The 23,791-nt window shown below is 38.8% G+C and overlaps 2 protein-coding genes across 5 annotated transcripts in view; one reads left to right on the top strand and one right to left on the bottom strand.

Annotated features, from left to right (window-relative positions):
- LIPC (lipase C, hepatic type) overlaps nucleotides 1-1,889 on the top strand; it is a 186,824-nt gene extending 184,935 nt beyond the window's left edge. For both annotated transcript variants that reach the window (XM_061431161.1, XM_061431160.1), the window contains one exon: nucleotides 1,732-1,889. In XM_061431161.1, the coding sequence (XP_061287145.1) occupies nucleotides 1,732-1,843 (112 nt within the window). In that variant the 3' untranslated portion in view covers nucleotides 1,844-1,889. The remainder of the gene's footprint in view (nucleotides 1-1,731) is intronic.
- Nucleotides 1,890-19,547: 17,658 nt separating this feature from the next.
- Nucleotides 19,548-23,791, bottom strand: part of ADAM10 (ADAM metallopeptidase domain 10) — a 143,600-nt gene continuing 139,356 nt past the window's right edge. For all 3 annotated transcript variants that reach the window (XM_061431157.1, XM_061431158.1, XM_061431159.1), the window contains exons 15-16: nucleotides 23,648-23,774; nucleotides 19,548-21,797 (exon numbers count right to left, since the gene is read on the bottom strand). In XM_061431157.1, coding sequence (XP_061287141.1) covers nucleotides 21,703-21,797; nucleotides 23,648-23,774 — 222 coding nt within the window. In that variant the 3' untranslated portion in view covers nucleotides 19,548-21,702. The remainder of the gene's footprint in view (nucleotides 21,798-23,647; nucleotides 23,775-23,791) is intronic.

Raw genomic sequence — 23,791 nt, 5'->3', positions numbered from 1 at the left:
ATACAGTAGTAAACAGAGTAGATAAAGCCCCTGGTCTCATGGAGCTTATATTATCAAAATTTGACATATGCAGAATCTTGACCCAGAATTTTATGCTAGGTGTCTACCCTGGGGAAATATTCAACATATCCACTAAGGATATCTATGCACTAAAATGTTTGTTGCAGTACTATTTGTAAATACTAACCCATTGGGGAAAATCCAAATCTGCATTAATAGGAAAATGGCTAAATGCACTGTGGTACATCCATACACTGGAATGTTATATAGCAGGTGAGAAAGAATCAAATAGATTTTTTTTTTTGAAATATAGTCGATTTATAGTATTTCGGGTATACAGCAAAGTGATTCACCTATCCAGATTCTTTTTCATTATGGGTTATTACAAGATATTGAATATAGTTCTTTGTGCTAAGGTCCTTGATGTCCATCTACTTTATGTAGAGTAGTGTGTATCTGTTAATTCCAAATTCCCAAATTATTCTTCCCTTTCACTTCTCCCTTTGGTAAGCATAAGTTTGTTTTCTATGTCTGTGAGTCTATTTCTGTTTTGTAAACAAGTTCATTTGTATGATATTTTAGATTCCACATATAAGTGATATCATATGGTATTTATCTTTCTGTCTGACTTACTTCACTTAGTATGATCATCTTTAGGCCCATCTGAGAATGAAATAGATGTGTATATACTTATACAAACAGGTCTCCAAGTATGTTATTTGATAATGAGGAAATTTTTTCAGAAAAATTCATACAACAAATTTTATATTTGTATATGAACATCCATATAAGTGTAAATGCATAGAAAGAGGTCTGGAAAGACAGAAACCAAACCATGAAAACAGGGAGAGGAGTCATATTAGTGAAAGGTGATGGAGAAGACCTTTAATACTCAACTTTATATATTTCTTTACTATTTGAATTTTTCAAATGCATCCATAATTACAATACTTTTTAATTTTAGATGTTTGATTTAGTAAATACTTGACCTTAGATACATTTTTTTTTTTAAAGAAGCTAAAACTACAATTCTCTGTGACTATTGCTATTTTTCCCCCCCAAATAGATTCAATTGAAGTCAGTAACACAAAATAGCATCTCAGGCCAAACCAATGGTCAAAGTCATCAGCTGTTGGTCTCCAAGAGAGACCCAGAACCCATGGTGATGTCCTTTGTGGCTGGAAGATCAAATAAAAGGGAAGGGCAGGCTTACACTGCTGAGCCAGGCAGATGCTGGTGACAGTGGCCTCATGCCCAGGTACCTTTAAGAAGGCTGTTGACAAACTGGAGTGTGTCCAAAGAAGGAAGGCTGGGAGCGAAGCCTGCCTGTGAGGAACAGTTGAAGAAAGTGCGAATGTTTGCCTTGGAGACAGGGTCATGTAGTGAAAGAAACAATTGTTACTCTCAAATCTTTGATGAGCTGTATAAGGCAGAACAAAGCAGGACTGCCCTAGGACTTTGAGTTCTTTACAGAAGTGAAATATCACACCATGAAGAGCTCCTGGAAGCCTTACACAGATTGCTTTAACTGATTTGGCTTTTGTTTTTCTCTGAAGTTATAAAAATATTTGCGGTCTTAAAGACCTAGTTTTTTTGTTTTTGTTTTTTTTTCTTTTAAAAAAATAGCATAAAGTTCATGTTACATGAATTGAGTATTTAACAAAGGATGAAACATTTCAATAAGCTCCACCCAAAGCTTAGTGCTATGTTTGTTTGATGTTTCCTATGCAGAATGACATTTTGCTCAGAAAACATGAATGATCTACTACTTCACCCAGCCCGGGAGAAAACCTTTGTGAGATGTGAAGCAAACTCTGAAACACTGAAACGAAAGATCAGATGAGCTTTAATGAAGACCCAGTGTGAAGAATAAATGATTTTATACCTTATCTGGAATGGTTGCTTTGTTTGGAAACCAAAGTTACATAAAGAATCTTGCATAAAGCTTTAATAGGGTTTAGATTTAAAAGGGAGCTCATTTCACTGTTATTAACTGAGATTTTCCAAACTGTTATGTAACTATATTCAAATATTAGTGTAACCAGAAATTTCCCAATTTTCTGACTAATTGGTAATATATGCAAATAAGTACAAATTCAAGAGCCATCTGAGATCCACTGTTCTAATTTAAAATGTCTTTTACAATTAAGTCAAATTTCCCATATTTCCTGCTAGTTTGTTCTGATGAGTTTTTTGAAGCATGCTGGAAAGGTACTTCTTTACAATATAACTAGCACTTCCATAAAGTGAAATTCCAGTTAATCACAGCTGTGTGTCCCAAAGCACATACCCTTTAAGACCATTCAGCTCACCCAAAGAAAAAAAATTCTACTTAAACTAAGAGTTTCCATCAAACAAATCATACAATTATTTCCCTGAACCAAACTGAGAGTAGTAGAATTCTCCTAAAACTACTGATAACCATAAAAGCTGGGCAGTTGGTCACTGTAATGATTAAATTACTATTTAAGTACCATTTTCCTCTTTTACTAATGCTTGCTACAAAAGCTAATGGAAAACTTGGACTATCTCAAAGACTTAGATATCAAATCTCACACTGCCCAATAAATGAAATAATGATGCTTTGACCAGCAAATTCCACCACAGAGCATGAGAAGGAAATACTAGATCTGGCAATTACTTGGATCTGTGTTTCACGTAATTCAGAGAGGAGAATCTCACTATGCACGTCAAAGCCTCACCTGACCTTGGCATAGCCCCAGCTCTACACAGCTCATCATTCGCATGCTCTTCCCCAGAGCAGGACTCCTGCAGACAAAAGTCCTGAAGAGATGTCTGCCTCTGATGAAATCAATTGCATGATTCACTTTTATTTTTCTTGGAAGGACCCACAGAACTAAAGGATGTGGGGCAAGAAGGACAGCTGGGTCAAGGCTGTATACTGTGTCCCGAATGCTACTCTTGACTGCAAAAGCATCTGACTGCCCTTTAGGCTATTGTGTGTGTCTAGAAATATTAGATACTAAAATGAACAATGTTTTCCATTATGTCAGAAATACTAAAATTTACAATAAGATAACCTTTGCATTAGATTAGCATGTTTTATCATTGACTATCCAGAGAAAACTTTAAATATCCCTTTTTGGGACTTCCCTGGTGGTCCAGTGGTTAAGAACCCATCTGCCAATGCCTTCCTTGCTCTGGGAAGACCCGACGTTGCCTTGGAGCAACTAAGTCCATGCACTACAACTGAGTCTATGCTCTGGAGCCCACAAACCACAACTACTAAAGCCCGCACACCCTAAAGCCCATGTTCCACAATAAGAGAAGCCACCAGAATGAGAATCCTGGTCACCACAGCTAGAGAAAGCCCGCTCACAACAACGAAGATCCAGCACAGTCAAAAATATAATAATTAAATTAAAAAAATTTAAACACCACTTTTTATATATATTCTTTTGCTATATACCCTGTAGAATCTATGTACAAGTCAAAGGATACTCCTATCAGCCTTGAAAACATCACAACCAGAAACAGTACACATATTCACCCATGCAATGCAATGAACTGTGGTATATACTTACTAATGGTTGTTAAACAGCAGCAAAAAAGATGACCCAAAGCTACACACATAACAAGATAAGGCTGAGTCTAGAGTGAGACCAGAGAAGCATCGAGGCAGCAGAATTTAAGGAAGCACTGTGGGCTTATGCATTTACACAAACACACAAAATATATATGTAGTATGTCACAAGGAGAGCTAAAGTGTACCAATAATGATAGATAAAATAGGTGGTAAAGGACTCAGTGGTTAAGAATCCACCTGCCAGTGCAGGAGACAGAGATTTGATCCCGTGTCCAGTAAGATCCCAAATGCCGCGGGACAGCTAAGCCCACGCGCTGAAACTGCTGAGCCCATGCACCCCAGAGCCTGTGCTGTGCCAGAGGGAAGTGGCCAAGGGAAGCCACTGCCATGAGAAGCCCAAGCACCGCAACGAGAGAGAGCAGCCACCACTTGCCACAACTAGAGAAAGCCCATGCACAGCAACAAAGACCCAGCTCAGCCAAGAATTTAAAAATAAATAATAAGTTTTTCTAATTAAATTAAGTTAAAAAATAAAACCAATTTTATTTAAAAAAAAAAAAGATAGGTGGTAAAATACTAAGTGAAATCAATAACACCCCTGGCCCAAGAATAAGATTGTAGTAATCTGGAAAGAGGAAGTGCGCATTGGAGTTCCCGGTGCCAGCAACATTGCACATGTCACTCCGGATGGTGGTTGCACAGGTGTTCATTTTTATCACCATTCTTTAGTGAATTTCTTCATGCACTATCAGTATGAATGTCACATTTCGTAATACAAAGAAAAAATAAAGGGCAGAGTTAAAACCATTTCTCTAGCATACTTTCCAATACTAATTAGTTTCACACAAAATATAATTAGAAATTATTTCACCTTCTGTAGGAAAACTTGAAGTGACACAGGACGTCATAACATTTTGGGCAGAGAAATCAATAAGCAACCAACATGACAAATGGCTCACAAGAACATTTGAGACTCCTCTTGGCATGGATTACTTTTCACTCGGGAAGATGTGTTCATCAACATCACATTTTCTGAAGAACATCTTAGGAGGGAAGTCAAATAGGGAAACTGAATAATGCAGCCACATCTGTTCATTGCACATGCAAAATGCTGGCTGGTTCGCTGATTATACTCACCTCTCCTCCAAAGAATCTGTATTTATCAGCCCACTCAGGAAAGATAACACTGGCATCTTGCCTTTCAGGCAAAAGCCTGTTTGTGCTTTACTTGTAAGAAAGCACAAGGAAAGAAATGGGGCGTCAATAACACTGCAGCTGGGCTCTTTGAGGTGCCCCAAGTCAGAGAGAGGGAAACAAGCATTCCATTCAACACTAAAATGCATGTGCTGCCCTCCAGAGCAAAGCTGCCTGTCCTCAGCATTCACCTTGATAATGTTGCCACAAACACTGAAATTTTGGTGGTCGTTACACATCTCTGGGGTGGCAAAGCAAGAAGTCAGACTTCCCAGGGCAAGGCCAGCTTTCCCACAGAGCCTGGATGAGAGGGAGGTCAGATGGATGGTAAATAGATGGGCAAGAAGAAGCCTGAGGGGACTTCCCTGGCGGTCCAGTGGTTAAGATTGAAACTTCCAATGCAGGGGGTTTGGGTTTGATCCCTGGTTGGGGCGCTAAGATCTCACATGCCTCGCCGCCAAAAAAACAAAACATAAAACTGAATTAGTATTGTAACAAATTCAATAAAGACTTTAAAAATGGTCCACATTGAAAATATATGTTAAAAAAGAGGGATACTAAAGTCAACCCACAGAGTCACCAGCTACCTGCTTACCTTATCTCATACTACAAACTTTTTGAATTCCAGTGATCTCTGTGTGATGAATGGCCCCCAGCAAACCTCATTCCTTCCACTGGGGCTCAGGATAGGCTGCCCTCCAAAATGCCACAATGGCATACTGGTTATTTTGGATTAAAGTTACTTAGGAAATGGCCAGTGCAAGAGGGACACCCTTTTGTACCTCCCTAAAAGCAGGGAATAAATCTCTCCTGTGAAGGTGCCCTTTCTGATCTGAAGGTAGGACGGACACTCTTATCACCAGAGACAAAGAACTGGGTCTGAGAAGCCTGTATAAACAAAGCTTGTCACTTCTTTAATTTACTACCCCAAGACCAAACTCTGCTTATATTCTTTACTAATGGACCACCCAAAACCTAAGTTTCTTCGTCCTGTCAATTCCTCACAAATGCATTGTCTCTTTGTCTAATAAGTATAAAAGTTGCCTGCTTTGGCCACGTCTTAGGTCCCATTTTATGAGACTGCCGTGTGCATGAATTCAATGTTTCTTTTTCTCCTGTTAATCTGTCTTGTGTCAACTTCATTATTAGTCCAGCCACAAGGGTTTCCCAGGTAGATAGTGGTAAAGAACTTGCCTGCCAATTCAGGAGATATAAGAGACGCAAGTTCAATCCCTGGATTGGGAAGATCCTCTGGAGAAGAAAATGGCAACCCACTCCAGTATTCTCGCCTGGAGAATCCTAAGGACAGAGGAGCCTGGCGGGGTACAGTCCATGGGGTCGCACAGAGTCAGACACGTCTGAAACGACTTAGCATGCATGGCTGTAAGAACTCAAGAGGAGTAGAGGGGGGAACCTCCCCCTCCCGACACTTATCATGTCTGCCTTGTCTTGTGGCTCCTTCCTCTTCTTTCCTCCAGAATGTCCTCCTCCCTGCCTAACTGGGTCTTATTTATCCACCCAGGCAGTCACTTCACCAGTCACTTCCTAGCTCAGCCCAGCTGACAGGGGTCTCTGTCCTCTGAATGCTCAGCCGTTCTGTGAGTGATGCTCTCTCTGGGGCCTCAGGAATTGGTGCCCTGTTGGTTTCCCGCCACTTCTCCATCTCCTCTCTGGTCCTTGCCCTCTATTCAGCCTGGCAAGGTTGGCACTCCTCCGGGTCGAGGCCTCCTTCTCTGCTCACTTGCTTCTCCCTCTTTAGGCCATTTTCCCACTTCTATGCCTTCATTTTTGACCCATGCAGGCCAACCACTCCCACATTAGAGTTGCAGTGTGGGGTGCCCCCTGAGTGGAGGGCACTCCTGCATATGCAATTGCCACTCTCAACGGTTCCCCCTCTGCTGTCTCACAAGCTGCAAAGGTTCAGAACTGAGCCCATGGTGTCCTCCCTGCACCCCCCAATCCTGCTTCTCCTCAAGCTGTCTGTCCTATGGCTCAGTGTGTATCATTTACTACACCACTAGTTGCTGATTCCAGACATGGGGGTGGGGAGTGGAGCAACTGTAATACTTCCTCCCCTTTTGCCCTTCACAATGGAGCAATCACCAAATCCTATGGATTCTGCCATACTTCTTTAAAAAAAAAAAAATTTAAATATTTATTTGGCTATGCCAGGTCTTAGTTGCAGCATGTGGGATCTAGTTCCCTGACCAGGCATTGAACCAGGGTCCCCTGCACTGGGAGCATGAGTATTAGCCACTGGGCCACCAGGGAAGTCCCCTACCCATACTTCTTGCGTTTACATCTCCCTGATTCCGCCGCCATCATTCTAACCCAAGCTGACACTCTTACCTGATGTTGGCGACAACTTTCTGCCTCTTCTCGCTGTACCCAATCCTTTTTCAATCCATTCTCATTACAGCACCAGGGTGTGTTTTCCTGCTCTGAGCCTTTAAAATGACTTCCCAATGCTCTTCGGAAAAAAGCCCAAAATAAATTACCAATATGGTAGCTTCCCCCTTTCCCTCCAGTCTTGTCGCCCTCACTCCGTACATCATGGTCCACCTGGTCCCAACTCAGCCTGCACGTTAGAACTGCCTCGGAAGCTTCCAAAAGAGCCTACTTCTCAGCCCCAATGCTAGGGACTTTTATTAACTTGGTCTGGGTAAAGCCTGGGTATCGCGAGATCTGAATGCTTTCCTGGTGATTCTAATATGCGCTAATTTTGAGAACCTGGGTCTAGGCACGTGGACCGTCTTTCAGTTCCCTGAAAGGTGCAAAGCTCTCTATTGCTTCTCCGCCTTCCCCTTCTATTCTCCCAGCTTCTTCCCATGCTTGAAGTCCCAATTGAGGTGGTACTGCCCCAGAAGTAATTTAACAAAGATTATCCCACCCTACACAAATGTATTGGGCTGCCAAAAAGTTTGTCCGGGTTTTTCTGTAACATCTTATGGGAAAATTCGAATGAATATTTTGGCCCCCACCCCCCTATTCCCACCCACTCTTAACATCTTTTAATTCTGGAAAAATTATACGTGACCATGCCATTTTGGAACAACAACAACAAAAAATCAGTGATCCTGTCTTCATATAAAATATGGTATTTCATTCATCATAGGTTTTTGCATTAATTTTGATTTTTTAAAATACTGCACTAAAATATTGTTTCTCTTGATAGCTGAGTTTTTGGAGCCACCTTAAACTGCACACCAAAGGCAAGGGCCTCAGTCCCCCCATCCTGGCCCTGACAATGTGTGGGTCTCTTTGTTTAATGGCTCCTCGTCCCCCGTCAAGGACAAACATGTTTTGAAATCTACAAAATTTATATCAAGTTGTCTTTACATTTATATTGTTTGGTACACATAGTCTTAACTAATGCCAATTCTGCATATGTGCTTTACATGGTTAGATAAAATTCCTCTTATGTTGCTTTTAATGTTAAATTTCTCCTTGTCTACTCTTAAATTTGCTATTTTTAAAAAAATATATATATTTGCTTAGTATCTTTGTCCATCCCTTTCTTTATAATTTTTTCTTTAAAAGTTTTAGACATTTTCCTTCTAGATGTTGTATAGCTGGTTCATTTATATTTCCAGCTCAATCTAGGTGTCTCTTTTAGTGGGAAAAAACCAGTCCCTTCAAATTTAGCATAATAATTGTACCCCTCTATCTTATTTTAGTTATTGGCTTACTTATTTCCTACTTTTCATTGTATTTATTTTTGCAGACTGATCAAGTTGATATTATTTCCCCTTTCCATCTTGTTAACAAGACTTGTCTTGTGAATTTTCCTTATATTTCCTGCTAGGGTCCCTTTCCTGTTGCTCATAATCAGATAGCAATGACTTTACTTTGCCATTATATGAAAACCAGACATAAATTTCTCCCATGAAAATATTCTTTCAGCGTTTTCACTCCAAATCTTAGAATACATCCACTTCCCCTGCCAGTCCCACAGCCAACGCCCCAAAGGAGACCTTTGGAACATTTCCCTGCTTCCCACCCACCTGCAATGCCCAGACTTGCTGAGCTTCTCTATGTTTAGTTCCAGACTGTTTTTAGAGGAGTTGTCAAGGCAGATGGTGATGTGATCAGTTCAGGAAAAGAACAGGCTTTCACAGAGAGGAGAGCCCAGCAGCACGCCTCAGTCAGAGTTGAGCTTCTGCAGGTGCTGTGTCCATCCAGGTGCTAGTAATACACCTTGATTTGGGCGGTAATCACTTCTACCATTTTACATTCTCCTGGCCCTTCATCATTCTTATGGAGACTTTGACTCCGAGTTTATTTGGTCACTAAGTAAAAGAAACTGGTAATTTATTTCTTGAGTTATTTTGGAAGACTGAGTGAACTAAAAGTTCACTCAATTTCCATAGAGTCCTTTTCTCTCATTGGTGGCAGATTCCATGTTGTAGATAAGCAGTTCAGTACTAGGATGGCTCTTCCTCCTTTAGGAGTAACTTGTTCTTTGCTATGGAAACTCATAAGATTTTTTTCTATTCTTGTAGCTCAGAGATATAATATGCCTAGGAGTATTTTTTATCATCAATCGTTCTTGGAACTCTGTGAGATGCAAATCTCTTATCAGCTAAGAAACTCCTTATATTACTGATTGCCTCTTCTAGTGTATCCTCCACCCCCTTCTCGGTGTCTATCCATCTCCTGATTTATATCTGTGATTTTGCACCGTGCTTTGAGGTGTCTTTCTCTTATCTTCCACGATACTAATTCAGGCATCAACCGTGACCACTTTCTCCTTCATCTCTTGAAACTTTTACATCAAAATCTTTTTTGGTCTCAGAAAATCAGAGTGTGCATGTGTGTGTGCACGTGTGTGCGCGTTGCACTTAAGTCTCAAGTTTTCTTATTCTTTTGGTTCAAGGTATCTATGCCAATAGCCATTTCTGCTCTGAGGGTTCTGTTGTAATCCTTCTCCCTGGCTGCTGGGCCCCACAAGGGAGCTTCTTTTCCCTTGTTTGTTCCTTCGGGCTCTGTCCCATGTATTGGGTATCTTAAGTGGGAGCATTCCCAAAGTAGTGGAAGGAACAGCAGTCTCAACTTCCCCTGGCCACAGCTTAGCAGCAGACAGGTTGCCAGTCCTCCAGGGAAGCATGAGAAGGAAGCCTTTCCTGGTCTTCTCACCTCTTCAACTCAGGGTTGGAAGCAACTCCACTCACCTGCTCAGCTCCTCAGGAACCAGGGAGACCAGGTACACTCCTAAGGACCTCCCCCCACCCCCAACATCCTCTGTCAGGATGGTAACACCTCACCAACATTCCAGGCACTGTCTGCCTCCTGGAGGCCCCAGCAGCTGCTCTGCTCAGGAGAGGCAGGTGGGTTAAGCTGCAAGTAGAAAAAATGCACAATGCGCTCAGGCTGCTAATCTTTCTAGAACCTCCTGTTCCTCATTCCTCATGTGTCAGAACTTCCTCTCTTGTTGTTTCTCGTTTCAAAGGGCTCAATGACTATCACTGAATAAATGCCACCACTCCTACCACAAATATTTTCTGGTACAGTTTCTATCATTATGCTTTTAGAAGCTAACTCAAACTGGCTTAAATAAAAAACATTAAAAAAAAAATCTCAACAAACAGGAAGTCTCAAGATAGCGTGGGCTTTGGGGAAGGTTGATTCAGCAGCTCTTTAATATCATTAAGATAAAGTGGTTTTTTTTTCCCCCTCTCTCTACCAACCTTGATGTTGGCTTCATCCTCAGGCTGATAGCAAGTCGGATGCTGCAGCCTCAGGCAGCACACTAAGACTTAACAACAACCAGAGAAAGTCAGAATCCCCGCATATCTTCCTGGCCAGACTGGGTTATGTGCCCATACTTAAACTTGCTAGAGTTGACAGCATCAACCAAAGACCAACCATCCCTAACCACGTGGCTGTTTGAGAAAATACTTAATCAGTGAACACTTGCTCACAAGCTAAATGTTCTCAGCTCAGTAAGCAGGTTTTCACATGAAAACAAGGATAGCTGGCATTTGAGTGCTCACCATATGCAAGGTGCCTTACATTCTCATTTAATCCTCATCACAGTCCCCGAGGTAGCTAATATTATCATCCTTGTTTCACAGATGAGGTACTTAAAGCTTAACTAACTTTAACTAAAGTCACACAGTTAATGAACCATCATTTTCCTCCTTACAGATTCTATGTTTATGAACACAGCCCAGCATTGCAGCTGGCAACAGAAAATATCCTTTATGTATTAATTCCCTTGGACCCTACCATGAGAGCTCACTAGGTACTCTATGTCTTTCACGTTACAGAGCCTGGGAACTGGCTCACAGTGCAAATCGTTCACAGCAAACCCTTAGCTGTGCGCCCCTGATGCAGCTGGGGAAGTGCAGAGCTGCCTGGCCATGCCTTGGAGTTTCACCTTTGTTTATTGTCTATCGAGCTCAAGAATCCTAATATAAAACAAGCCTCAAGATCTTATTATGATACAGCTGAGCCCTACCCATTAAACACTCATGGCTTGTGCATTCATTTTGTATATTCCTTAAGTATGTGGGAAGTCAAACAAGTATTTTATACCCCTTAAAAGCAACACACGCTCATGGAACATAAGAACTTATGGGGAGAAGGTATCTGAAGTTCCATTCCTCAGCTCTCTTCCTATTCCCAGAACAATCAATTACTATGTGGTGTATTTCTATAGACTCTTTCTGTAGTGCATTTATTTTTAATTTTAAATTTTCATTTATGGTAATATTCAAAGATACATAAAAGTAGAAACATAGTAAGGAAGCCAATGTTCCAATCACCCAACTTCAACCATCAACAATGACAGTGTATTGCACTATATTTGACATCACACTATACGCAGTCATTTTTAAATTATTTATTATAAAAAGAATATTTCATAAAAGTTCAAATAATATGGAAGAAAAAAGTTAAAAATAAAACCTCTTCCTCTCCCAAGACCCTTAATTCCAGAGCTCAGAAATAATTTAACAGTTTCCAATGTATCAAGTAGACATTTTCTATACATAAATTATGTATCTTTACAAACTTCAAAAATTTCACACAGAAGAAATCATGCTACACATATTTATTAATACTTGCTTTTTCCATTTACTGTTTACTTTATCTTGGAGGCTTTCAGAAGTGAGTACCCAAGAGTGCCCTGCATTCCTCAACAGCTCTGGTGTTCCATCGGAAAGCATACTTAACCCAGGAATGTGGGGAGGATGAAAGCTACTTGACTGGGAAGATATGTAGATTCTGTCTCTAAAGCCAGAGGTTTACAAAGCGGGCTGGGTACACACCAAGGTGTGTGCGAAAAGACCTATTGGAATGTGGGAAGAAATACCGTAGCTTCCATTAATCTTTTACTCATCCCTTTAAATTTTTGCTTATTTTAAAACATAGAAACATAAGTATAACATTTGCATTATTTATAAATATTTCCATATTATGAATGTTTACTCAAGATTTTTCAGTTTGGGATACAAGATCAACAAAGTTGGTAACCACATTCACAGAAAGCAGAGATGCATGTAAGACTGAAAAAGCAGGCTGAAAGCCTGACCTCTGAACCTCTATGACCCATGCTTCATAGGTGACAAGTGTAGTAGCTGTGAAGCTCCAAACCTGTAAGAATTCCTTAGGTAAGAGAACCTGTCCCTGGCTGGGGATCTTACAAAGGCATACACCTTCTACACAGCAATACACAATGCTTCTACAGAATCTAGACCCTCGGATGGAGGGGACAGAGGAGAACAGGAGTTTCCTGGTTTGGGAGCACTCTGTAAGACCCTTTTAGAGAGCACAATCAGAGTTAATATACAGTATTAGATGAACTTAGAAGAACCTAACTTTTTAAAAACTCAGTCAATAAACAAAAATCCACTTGACTTTTGCTCAGCATTTTCATTTGATCCTGGAATCCACATCCCCTCCCAACTTATTTTTTTGAATAGTTATTTTAAAACCTATGGAACTAGTATTTTGTGAAATTTATAGAAAAATGTTGATCTGGACATTTGCTGCAGGAAAAGAAAATGTTTAACTTCTACCTTTTATTATGAAATAATCAGACAAAAAAATACTATTGATGATTAGCTAAAGAAAACACTTGTCCACACATACAAAGAAGCTAGGGCCTTCCCATTTAATTTCTAAATTGAGCTTTAGGAATCTATTTCTTGTGCCAGGAGTTATAATGTGTTGCTTATACACTCCAAAGCTAAGCTGTGCTTTTCCCACTTGTGCAAAACATGGTGGGTATATTTTATATTCTAAAAATACAAATGCATATTAGATTTTGAAAGCAAACCTCTCTGGGGGTGAGAGGAGGAAGACATGCTGCCAAGGGACTTAGAATCAGAGGCACGTATGGGTGTGGGTAACGTGATGACACTAACTTTTGTGTATTATTTCATGAAATTAGCCACACTGCCTACTGTGCAAAGCACACACCCTTGATTAAAATACAAATGTTTCTTGAATACTTACCATACACAAGTTCAAGAAAATGGCGATCAATAAAATTCAGCACTATAGAAGAACCAAGAGAGAAGGGCAATCCAGACAGAGGAAACTGGCTTCCCACTGGCATCAAAGTATAACAGCATGAAACAGTCAAGAAACTGCCTTGCATTTAATTATATCTACAAGTAAAAGTAAGTTTGGGCTAACTTTTACCAAAACTTCAAAATTCAGCCCAAGCATATATCCTTTGGGAAATCATCTTGGCTCACACAGGCGTCTCCTCTGAGTTTCTAGCTACACTGTATTCATAGTTTATGCACAAATACCATTGCATTATGATTGTTGGCATTTTTCCTTTCCACCAGATTATGAGCTCCCTGAGAACTTGGATTACAGTCCCTGGGAGGCTGAGGACAAAACACAGCAGGTTGATAAGCGAATGGGAACTGAAGTAGCCACTGGGAATGGACAATTCTTTTAAGAGCTTGGCTTGGGTAGGGCAGGATTATACCATGATGTGATATGTGCTATGACAGAGAATGCACAGAATGCTGCGCCTGCATGTGTGCTCGCTCAGTCGTGTCTGACTCATAACTCCGTGGACTGTAGCCCACCAGGCTCCTCTGTCCACGGAATTCTCTCAGCAACAATACTGGAGTGGGTTGCCATTTCCTACTCCAGGGGATCTTCCCAACCCAGGGATGGAACCCGCGTGTCCTGCGTTGGCTGGCAAGTTCTTTACCACTGTGCCACCTGGGAAGCCCCAAACAGAATGCCACAATGCAGCAAATAAGAAGGACACCTCACCCAGCATGGCAGGAGGTTAGAGGTCCTGATTCTCAGTTTATGGTAGCCAGGATACAGATACCAAGGTCTGCAAAGCCAAGGGCCTTTTACAACTCTCAAACTTTTGCCAACATCCTTAAGAACAGTAACCAAGTAAGACATCTGCCAAAGTACAAGCCAGCTCTTCAGTAAATGAATATGTTCCACAAAAATGAAAAATCATTTAAAAAAAATGCACAAAGGAATCCAAATAGCTGGGTTCACATATGATACAATCAAGAGCAAAAAATATTACCTTTCCCGAAAGAAAAACTAGCTCTCAGTGCCCAATATATAACCATTCACTATTAATAAAAACGCTATTTGACCTATTTAATCCCTCTTCATTCTTCAGATTTGGACTCGAGCATCACTTTGTGGGGATGCATGCCATGTCCTCCCTGACTAGGCCCACCTCCTTCCTCAATCCCATCTCTGCATGACCAGCTCTTGGACCAGCAAGGCCTCCCCTCACAGCATTTATCATGGTTGATATTGACAGGTATTCACATGAGTATTGCTCAAACGGTGGTTCAGACAGTAAAGAATCCATCTGCAATGCAGGAGACCTGGGTTCAATCCCTGGATCAGGAAGATCCCCTGGAGAAGGAAAGAGCTACCCACTGCAGTATTCTTGCCTGGGAAATCCCATGGACAGAGGAGGCTGGTGGGCTACAGTCCACGGGGTCCCAAAGAGTCAGATACGACTGAGCACTGAGCATATGATATAGGATTCGTGTCTGTCTCACCCACCAGCCTTAAGTTTCTCGAGGGCAGGGACTGTTAAGTTCACTACTGATTTCCTATCATCCAGCAGAGGTGCTGGAGCAACCAAGAGCTTAACACAGATCCATCCATCCAGTGAATAACCGAGGCAACCAGTCCACACAAATCAACACGTGCAGACCACATAAGCCAAAGAATTCCAAACATCTTCTGATAAGGTTTCAAGGGAGAAGAAGAAAAAATGGTTAATAGGTCAATTCAGTTAATCAGAGTTGCTACTAATAGGCACTGCAAAAAATAAAAACTACGATCGCAAATCCAAAGTAATGAAAAGTTAATCATAACATTGACACTTTATAAAAGCAGGCCTTTTGAGGTTTAGAAATAAAAACTGTCTAAAAGGCGGGGAGGGAGGGAATAAAATACACATGAGAATGAAAAATAAAATTGCTTAATTAGTTCAGTATTACCAAATAGGTTTCACTTTTCAAAATGATGTCTAGAACACATACAATAGAAACACATTTTATATAAAGACAACTTACACTAGATCAAATTATTCTAATTTCTTTACACAGAAAACAATTTCAAGATAGCTTTTTAAAGATATATTTCCACCTCCAGGGATGATTATCATTTTAAGGAGAAAGACTAGAATCCAGCTTACTGTACTGAACTACTTAACACATTCTAATATGGGACACACAGGTTAAATGTGGATAATCTGATCATATTCCTTGACATGTTTTAATAGAAAATATTTTCCTTAAATAGCTATTAAGCCCCACAAAATCTAGCGAGCAAGGAGGGATCTAATGGCCTGCTTGCTATGATTACTGAGTGACTGATAGCTTCAAGCACTCACCCTAGCAGTTGAAATCAATTAATCATTCATCATAACTGGAGCAGAATATAATTAATTATGCTTGCTTGACTGGTTCAAGTTTAATTCCACTAAAATCATTATTTAAAAAATCATTATGAATATAGGCCATTGTCGTGAATTGTTGCTAAAACAGTAATGAATGAGCTTCTGTAAGAATAATCCACATTAAATTTTTTTTTTAATTTTTACAGAAAATTTTGAATAGGAACACAGGTAGAGAAGACACTATAATGAATCCCCAAGCAGCCATTACCCAGGTTCAACAATTATCAACTCACAGTCAAAATTGTTTTCAACTTTACTCCCAGATAGTACCCAATTGCAGCTCACAACTCTTTTTAAGCAAACACCGTTATCATCTCTTTTAGGTATTCAATATGCATCTCTAAAAGGGCTCCTTTTAAAAATGTAACCGTGATACCATTTTCACACCTAAAAATCACTGCAAAAATCCTTAAAATCATCAAATATCCAGTTAAGTTTTCCTATTTTCCCAATGGTGTTATTTTTCATTATTTCAATCAGGATCCAAATAAATCCACAAATTGTACTGGCAGATACACTATCTGGCAGGTATAATATCTTCAGTCTCTCTTAATCCATCTTTTTTTCCTTGCAATTCAGTTGGCGAAGAAACAGGGTCATTTGTCTTGTAGTTTTCCAGTCGGGATTTGCTGATTAAATCTTTTGTGGTATCATTTGACATGTTCCTTTGCATGAATGCATGCTAAGTCCCTTCAGTCATGTCTCTGAGATCCAGTGGACTACAGCCCGCCAGGCTCCTCTGACCATGGGATTCTTCAGGCAAGAATACTGGAGTGGGTTGCCATGCCCTTCTCCAGGGTAGCTTCCCAATCCAGGGATCGAACCCGAGTCTCCTGTGTTTCCTGCATTGTAGGTGGATTCTTTACCTGCTGAGCCATGGGTGTCATTTCTAGTAAAGAGGTGGTTAGATCCAGAGGCTTGATCAAGATCAGATCTGACTTTTGGCTGGACTGCTTCATAAGTGGTATGTGTGTTTCCATTAGGAGGCACAAATTATTTGACTGCTTTTTTGTGAGGTTAGTGGTCACTACTGATCATTGTCTGGGTCCCTTAATCATTGTGGGATAAAAATGGTGATACTGTATCACTCCTCTTTATTAGCTAGAATAGTTAAGTTCCAAAGGTAACTATAGTTTTGTAAACTATCATTATTAATTCATAGAGTAAAAGTTTTGGCCAATGAAAATTTCCTCAAGATGCTTCCTGAATCTTTTCTGATAGATCTCTAGTAGCTTCCTTGCTTTCTGGTATGACAGTGCTTTTTCTCGGCTCTACATACACATTTCTTTCCCTATACCTGGAATTAGCCAGTTATCCAAGAAGTCAGGTTTCTTTGAAGAAAGTGATATTTAGAGACCACATCAGGGCACTACTTTTGACTTTCATTTGGGTTTTGTCCAAAGCTAACAAAGTCAACTAAGCAGGAGTATTCTACTATTGTTTCTAATAAGTCCACATGGCTACATGCATGTGAATTTTTAACCAGAGGGCTCTCAGATTTTCATAAATTATCTATATAATATGCTAATTAATATACATTAATGGAAGAAGTATAACTTGGTACATATTATCTGGAAGACAGCATCATAATTTTTATCAACAATCTTTAGAAAGTCTTTAACTCACATTTAATTCCACTTTTAGGAATTTATTTCATTATTTGCCTTAGAATTTTCCTTAAAGGATTACTTAAAATAATGAACAATCTAAAAACTTCAATGTCCAAACAATAGGTTTTTTAAAATGTACAATACATCCATAGAATGAAATATTTACAGTCATTTAAATTATGTAGATACAATATCAATCTATTGTTAAATAAGAAAGCTACATAGAAAAGTGTTGAAGACTGTATCCCAAAATGTTAACAATAGAAACTGGGCTATTCTCATGTTTCCGATGCTGGTTTAGGATTTGGCTTCCCAGGATCTGCCAAGTCAGACACTACTTCTCCAGATGCTTTCCAGAGTCTATAAAATGCTGTTCTTGTTATCTCCAGTATTCCTTATCCTTGTTGGATATGATCTTTTCTTCCCCCAATCACTGTGATTTTAGCAGAAATTTTAGGAAAAAACAGAGGCTGATAAGTATTTTGCTCTACCCTCCATTTTTACCTAGCATTGCATTGTTTTTCATAGGAGAGATCAAATACTCTGAAAAGCTTATCAATTACAAAACATAAATTTCTACTGAAAATAGTGCATACATGTTTGCATTTAACATACACAAATAAGACAGTAGTGCAGAATACAAAGGTTCACTTGTATCCTAAATATAAAGGTTTGTATACAGAAATGAGAGTGGAAAAACTAAACGGGTAATAAACAGAAAAAGATTTGAATGGAAGCTGTTTTTAAATGAGAACATAAAACCAGAAATGCTGAAACTGAAGCTGAGTTCTGTGAGGCAAACTGATTATCCTTTTTGCTACTTAGAAGTCAAAAGTGCTTTTCAGGAAACTACAATTTCTTGCAACTTTAGTGACTTCTCTGAAGAATAACTGTCCTTGGCAGCTGCTTTAAAGCTAAATCCAACTCGCTCTCTAGTTTTGGGAGACCTTGACTCTTTATTTATTTTTGTTTTTAATTTTATTTTATTTTTAAACTTTACATAATTGTATTAGTTTTGCCAAACATCAAAATGAATCCATCACAGGTATACGTGTGCTCCCCATCCTGAACCCTCCTCCCTGCTCCCTCCCCATCTGGATAAGGAACATCATTTCCTAAACCCCTGAAGACGGGCTGTCCAGTTTTATAATGGACTTACTAAATTGACCCTCTTATACTTTCGATTATAAATACTTAGGAAATTAAAACCCTTTCCAAGAACAAGAACCCATAATTGCACAGCTGCCATGGACACTAATCCCACCTTTGGAGAAATAATAATCCTTAGGTCTTAAAATGTACAGACCACAGGGACAAATATAAGAACTTGAGAGTGGTTTGCTCGGTTTGGAGAAATCTTCAGTTTTCACTAGTCTGTAATATAACAAAAACAAAGTACCCAAAGCAAAAACTGCTGAAAACACCTCAGAAAACAAGACTGATCAGATAAAGCTGCCATTCCCATAAAGAAGTCCCTCCCCAAACTGTATATTTTCTGACACTATAAAGGGCACTAGTCCAGAAAGTGTAATAATTTATTCCATTGCTGATTTAATCTAAACAAAATTTAAATATGCAGTTGTAAGTAAAAACAGTAAACTTGTAATCATCCGAGTTAATATTGATAGTTTAATAAACATAATTAAACATAATACATATTTTGAGGTTTCTGAATTAAAGTAAAAAGTATTGCATGTTTTTACCCACTTAACAAATACTACTTATTTAAACTGGCCTCAATATATTAAAAAAATAAGTTGTGTTTGGGGTAGATTATTCTGTGCAGGGCACTATTCCAGGCTTACAATTCTTTTTCTAGGAAGGCTGAAATGTCAAGTCTTCTTACGTGCTATGAATTTGACAAAGCAGGAAAACATGGCTCAAATTTTTAAAATACACTTAACATCAAACTCAACTTTTAAAATAAATGAAGTATTTAGCATTCAAAACTTTGGAAAAAATATATAAGACCACAGTTTCCAAAATGACTCAGCTCTTCCACTAAGACACGTTTAGGCACTCTGAATACTGATTAGAAATAATGCAAAGCAGTTGAGATTAGTTAAATGTTTTTCAAATGTTCACTGTGTATAGAAAGAGATCTAATCACAAAAATTTTTACATGGAGTCCTAACTAAGAATAAAGATATCTATACTTGTGTGGGAAGAGGCAATTCCCTTTCTGCTTAACCATCTCTTTCATTTAGGAAGGAAAGGCTGCCTTGCGGGATGCTTCTTTTGATAGTTCTCAAAGTTCAAAGAGTATGAAACCTTCAAGTTGATTTCATCAAGTCTATTTATTAATGCATTTCAAGTTTCAAAAAACCTTACATCTTTGCACAATACTTTATTTTTTGCAATTTTTAGTAAAAATTTCCAAAGTGAACAAAAAGATACTGTATAAAACACAGTGGACATTAAACTGACAGTAGTATTAGATCTCACTTGTCTCGATCCTCTTGTTTTACCACATCTTGATTTGGAGTGGAGAGAGTTCAGTGCACGTATCTCTTTTCAGAAAACATTTAACTTAGACTCAAAATAAAATAGGGCAGTTATACACCTGCCAAAACCCTACCACAGGATAACATTTCAAGCAAAAAATGTACATGTTCAAAGTCTAGCACACTCAAGAAGTTACTAAGAACTCTGGCGGAGTAAAAGTCACCATTTTAGAAATGCAAACCCACTTCCAACCTTTGCACAGTCCAAAAACAAAGGCATTTAAATGATTTAAAAGCAATTACATACATATCTACCTACTTGTTTGTTTAGAATTATTTATAGTCTATCTGGGGTTTCATGTACAAAATTTGTCTCTAAATCATGTACAAAAAGCTGTATTTTGAAAAAAGTCACCACATACTGTACAAGTTTACAAGGAAGAGATCCCATTATTTTCTCTAGCATTTTTGGCCTTGCTGGCTTGCGTCACATTATGAGAATGATTGTGTAAACCTTATACTCTTAAGAAAAAAAGGAAAAAAAAAAAGCCAAACACAAATCATTTCAACTTTGCCTAAATTTGCCTCCTATGTGAAGCCAGGAAAATCATAGCTGTTTACTTCTAATTTAACATGATGTAGTTGGAAAACAAGCAATAAATATGTCACAAGCTTAAAGTTTTTTTTGTAATGCCCCCTTCCATTCCTGCATAGCAATAAGCCTGTTAATACATTAAACGCTTTTGACTTCTTTCTTTAAAAAGCCAATTATTTACACCTGTTTAAAAAATAAATTTGGAATGGGACATTGTGCTGTTTCACCTTCATTGCTGATAAAATATCTTAGGGAAAAAAAGTGTCGGAAGGCCTATCTACAATTTTAACTACTAGTTGAGCAAATCACTCCTCTTTAGTGGTTACCAATGATCATGATATGCTGAAAACTCTGTTCAAATATCTTGATAAAACAGACACACAGCTTTTCTTTTCCATATCGGACAAAACCCAAAACATAATTAACATACAAATAAGAGGCTGCAAATAAAAAGAATCATTTCATTGACCTAACAGCTACCAACATGAATAAAAATTTCACCTATCAATTCAAAAATGGAATTGAATTAGAAAGTTTAAAATAAGTAAGCAGAAATCAGACATTTACATAAAGAACTAAGTCTGAAGTAGTAGTATGCTGCATATGTCCAGTTTTCACAACACTTAACTGTGTTCTTCAGCGTCGTCAATCCTGTGCTCTTAGCAGCCGTTTGATAAAACAAAATGAATATCAGAACCAACTCCATCATGAGGAAAAGGTAAACTGATTCTCTTCTCATAACTGCCCATGTAAAGCATGACAGAATCCTGGACCACTGAATACCACCATTCTCTGTTATCCTGAGTATGTCAATTAACAGTAATTTTTCATTAAGAGCGGAAAAAATTTTATAATACAAAGAAACATCCATATTGCAATTTCTGTTTACAATTGCACACAGAAGTACAGTGTACGTAAGAAATAACATGTCTGCATATAACAAGGTATGTACATTGGCAAGTGATGTCTCCAATGTTGAGGTGGTCGAGCCTCCTAGCCTTGATTGGCAGTTGAAAAAAATATATATATATTTAAATTTGTGATAAAAGTTTATCGAGAGCCAAGTTTGCCTGCAAGTGAAGAAAATGCAGCAACGAAGAACAGGGAACACGGGGCACATAATAATATTCTAAGACTTTGTGCCATTAGGTTAAAAATATCTGTCTATAAGAAAATGGGGTTTCTTTTTTTTTCACATCCCACCCCCAAATTGGAATTTTCAGGCTTTAAAATTTAAGTAATTCCACCTGATCTGAGGAAATGATCTCTTGCCATTTTTTTTCTTCTACTGTTATTTGTGAGGGTTTCATTTGGGGATGATGATTTAATAGGTTTCTCTTTGGAGTGAAGTTTTCCCATTGTAGGCACTAGGAAGAACCAAGGCAAAAGCTGAGTTAACGTCTCATGTGTCCCATCTGATAACTCTCCCGGGGCCTCTGACGCTGGGGCTGTTGAATGGGCTGGGGAGGTCTTCTCCTCTTTAAAGTGCCTGTGGGTCACAAACAAAGCAAAAGAGGTTTATCATGAGCTTTTCAATCTTTTAAAGACAAAGCTGCCATTTCAATAAAAAAAGAGGTTCTAGACCAGCTCTGTCCAAAACAAATACAGTATGAGCCGCATACATCATTTTCTATTTTCTGGTAGCCATAATGTAAAAAATAAAAGAGACAGGTAAAATAATTTCAATAATATTTTCATTTCATTAACCCAATATAGCCAAAATATTAATAATTATTAATAAAATATTTCATCTTAAAAATACTAATTCTTCAGAGTTTGACACTTAACCGTCTGAGCCACCAGGGAAGCCAGAGTTTGGTAGGCATTTAATATTTACAATACATCTCAACTGAGACTAGCCACATTACAATTGCTAAAAAGCTACAACTATCAGATTAATATGGATTCTGAGGACAGACTGCATGAGGAACAAACTGCTGGGTATCTTTGAGCAAATGACTTAACCTCTCTGAAGCTCAGATGATTAGTCTGTACAACAGAGACAATTAACTAACTCATATAGTCTGTTGTGAGGATTATATGATAATTCATGTAAAAGTGCTCAACATCTTTTGTGAGGGTTCAATAAATAGCAGTTAAGAGCTGGCATTTTCTTGAAATGAAATTAAGTAAAAGAATTTTCATTGAATGAGAATAATGTAGTCTCATTCAATAAAATGAACTGGTAGTGTAGTTAAAAAGTGTCACGTGGCCCTTGGAAATCCCTAAGAAATTGACAAAAGTTCCTGACTGCTAAAGCAGTAATTTGAAAAGCAATGACATCAAAATCAAATTTCTGCTTCCCTCCAAGATACTGTCCCAGCATGACTACTGAAGTCTCTTACCTTAAGATAGGGAAATACAGGAGAACAACTGAGGGAAAATTATAAGAAAGCCCTAGTTTTAAACAACTTTTATGTAGGGCAGTGGATTTGGCCTGAGGCAAGAGGCTTCAAGAGGCGAAGTGAGTGGGAGGCAGGAGAGGGAATCCTGGGACGGTGCCTGCCCTTGAACATACAAGAACAGAGTCCAAGGGTCCTGAAGAAAGGGTGGAAGGGACACCCAGCCTGGGGAGGGGGAGGGAGAAATAGACAGGGCCTAAATAATCTGGTAAGTGGATTTCTTACCCTTCTCCAAATCCATGAAATGAAATGAAAAGTCACTCAGTCATGTTCAACTCTTTGTGACCCCATGGACTATATACAGTCCATGGAATTCTCCAGGCCAGAATACTGGAGTGGGTAGCCTTTCCCTTCTCCAGGGTCTCTCATATAAAGGTCTTTCCCATCTCTCATCTCCTCCCAGCCCTGGCTCCCTGAGAGCTAAAGGATGGAGACAAAACCTTAGGAGTTGTTTTCAGAGATGGAGAATAACTACAGTTGTTTGGTAACTGAAGCCTCTACCCTAAGACTCTCCCACAGACTGGAATCTGTACGTCCCCACAAGAGAAATCCGTATTTTTCCCTTGGGAAAATAAGTTTATATGCCAGAATATATTTCAGGAGCATGAACACAAAACCCATAACTGAAGCATAGCTATTAGAAAGACCAATCATTTAAAAGTGGTCTATCGTAATAAAACCAAAAAGGGAAGATTTTACTATTTTTTTTTTTTTTAAAAAGGATATATTAGCATTAAATCAGCAGCCATAAGCTAGCCTGCATTGATTGGGGGGGCGGGGGGGAACACTTAAAAATCAACTAAATAATCCATCTAGTAATCCCATTCTCAAGGAGAAAGTACTATAAATCAACTACTAAAGACTCCTTTAAAATTCAGTTCTACTTGCTGAATGGTTCTGAGTAATAAAAACATATACCTTGTTCAAACTGTCTTACCTGGAAGAGGTTTAGGAGGAGGCAACTTTGGATTACTACTTGGAGTGTGTACACTGCATATCTTAATAAAACCAGCCATTAACATGATCAGGGCAATTCCCATAAGTAATACTGCCCACCAGTAAGCCTAGAAATAAAAAGATT

This window comes from Bos javanicus, chromosome 10, assembly GCF_032452875.1.
Source record: "Bos javanicus breed banteng chromosome 10, ARS-OSU_banteng_1.0, whole genome shotgun sequence".
In the NCBI taxonomy this organism is placed as follows: domain Eukaryota; kingdom Metazoa; phylum Chordata; class Mammalia; order Artiodactyla; family Bovidae; genus Bos; species Bos javanicus.
Note: the sequence above shows the minus strand (reverse complement) of the source record. Positions and strands in the feature narration are given on the sequence as shown.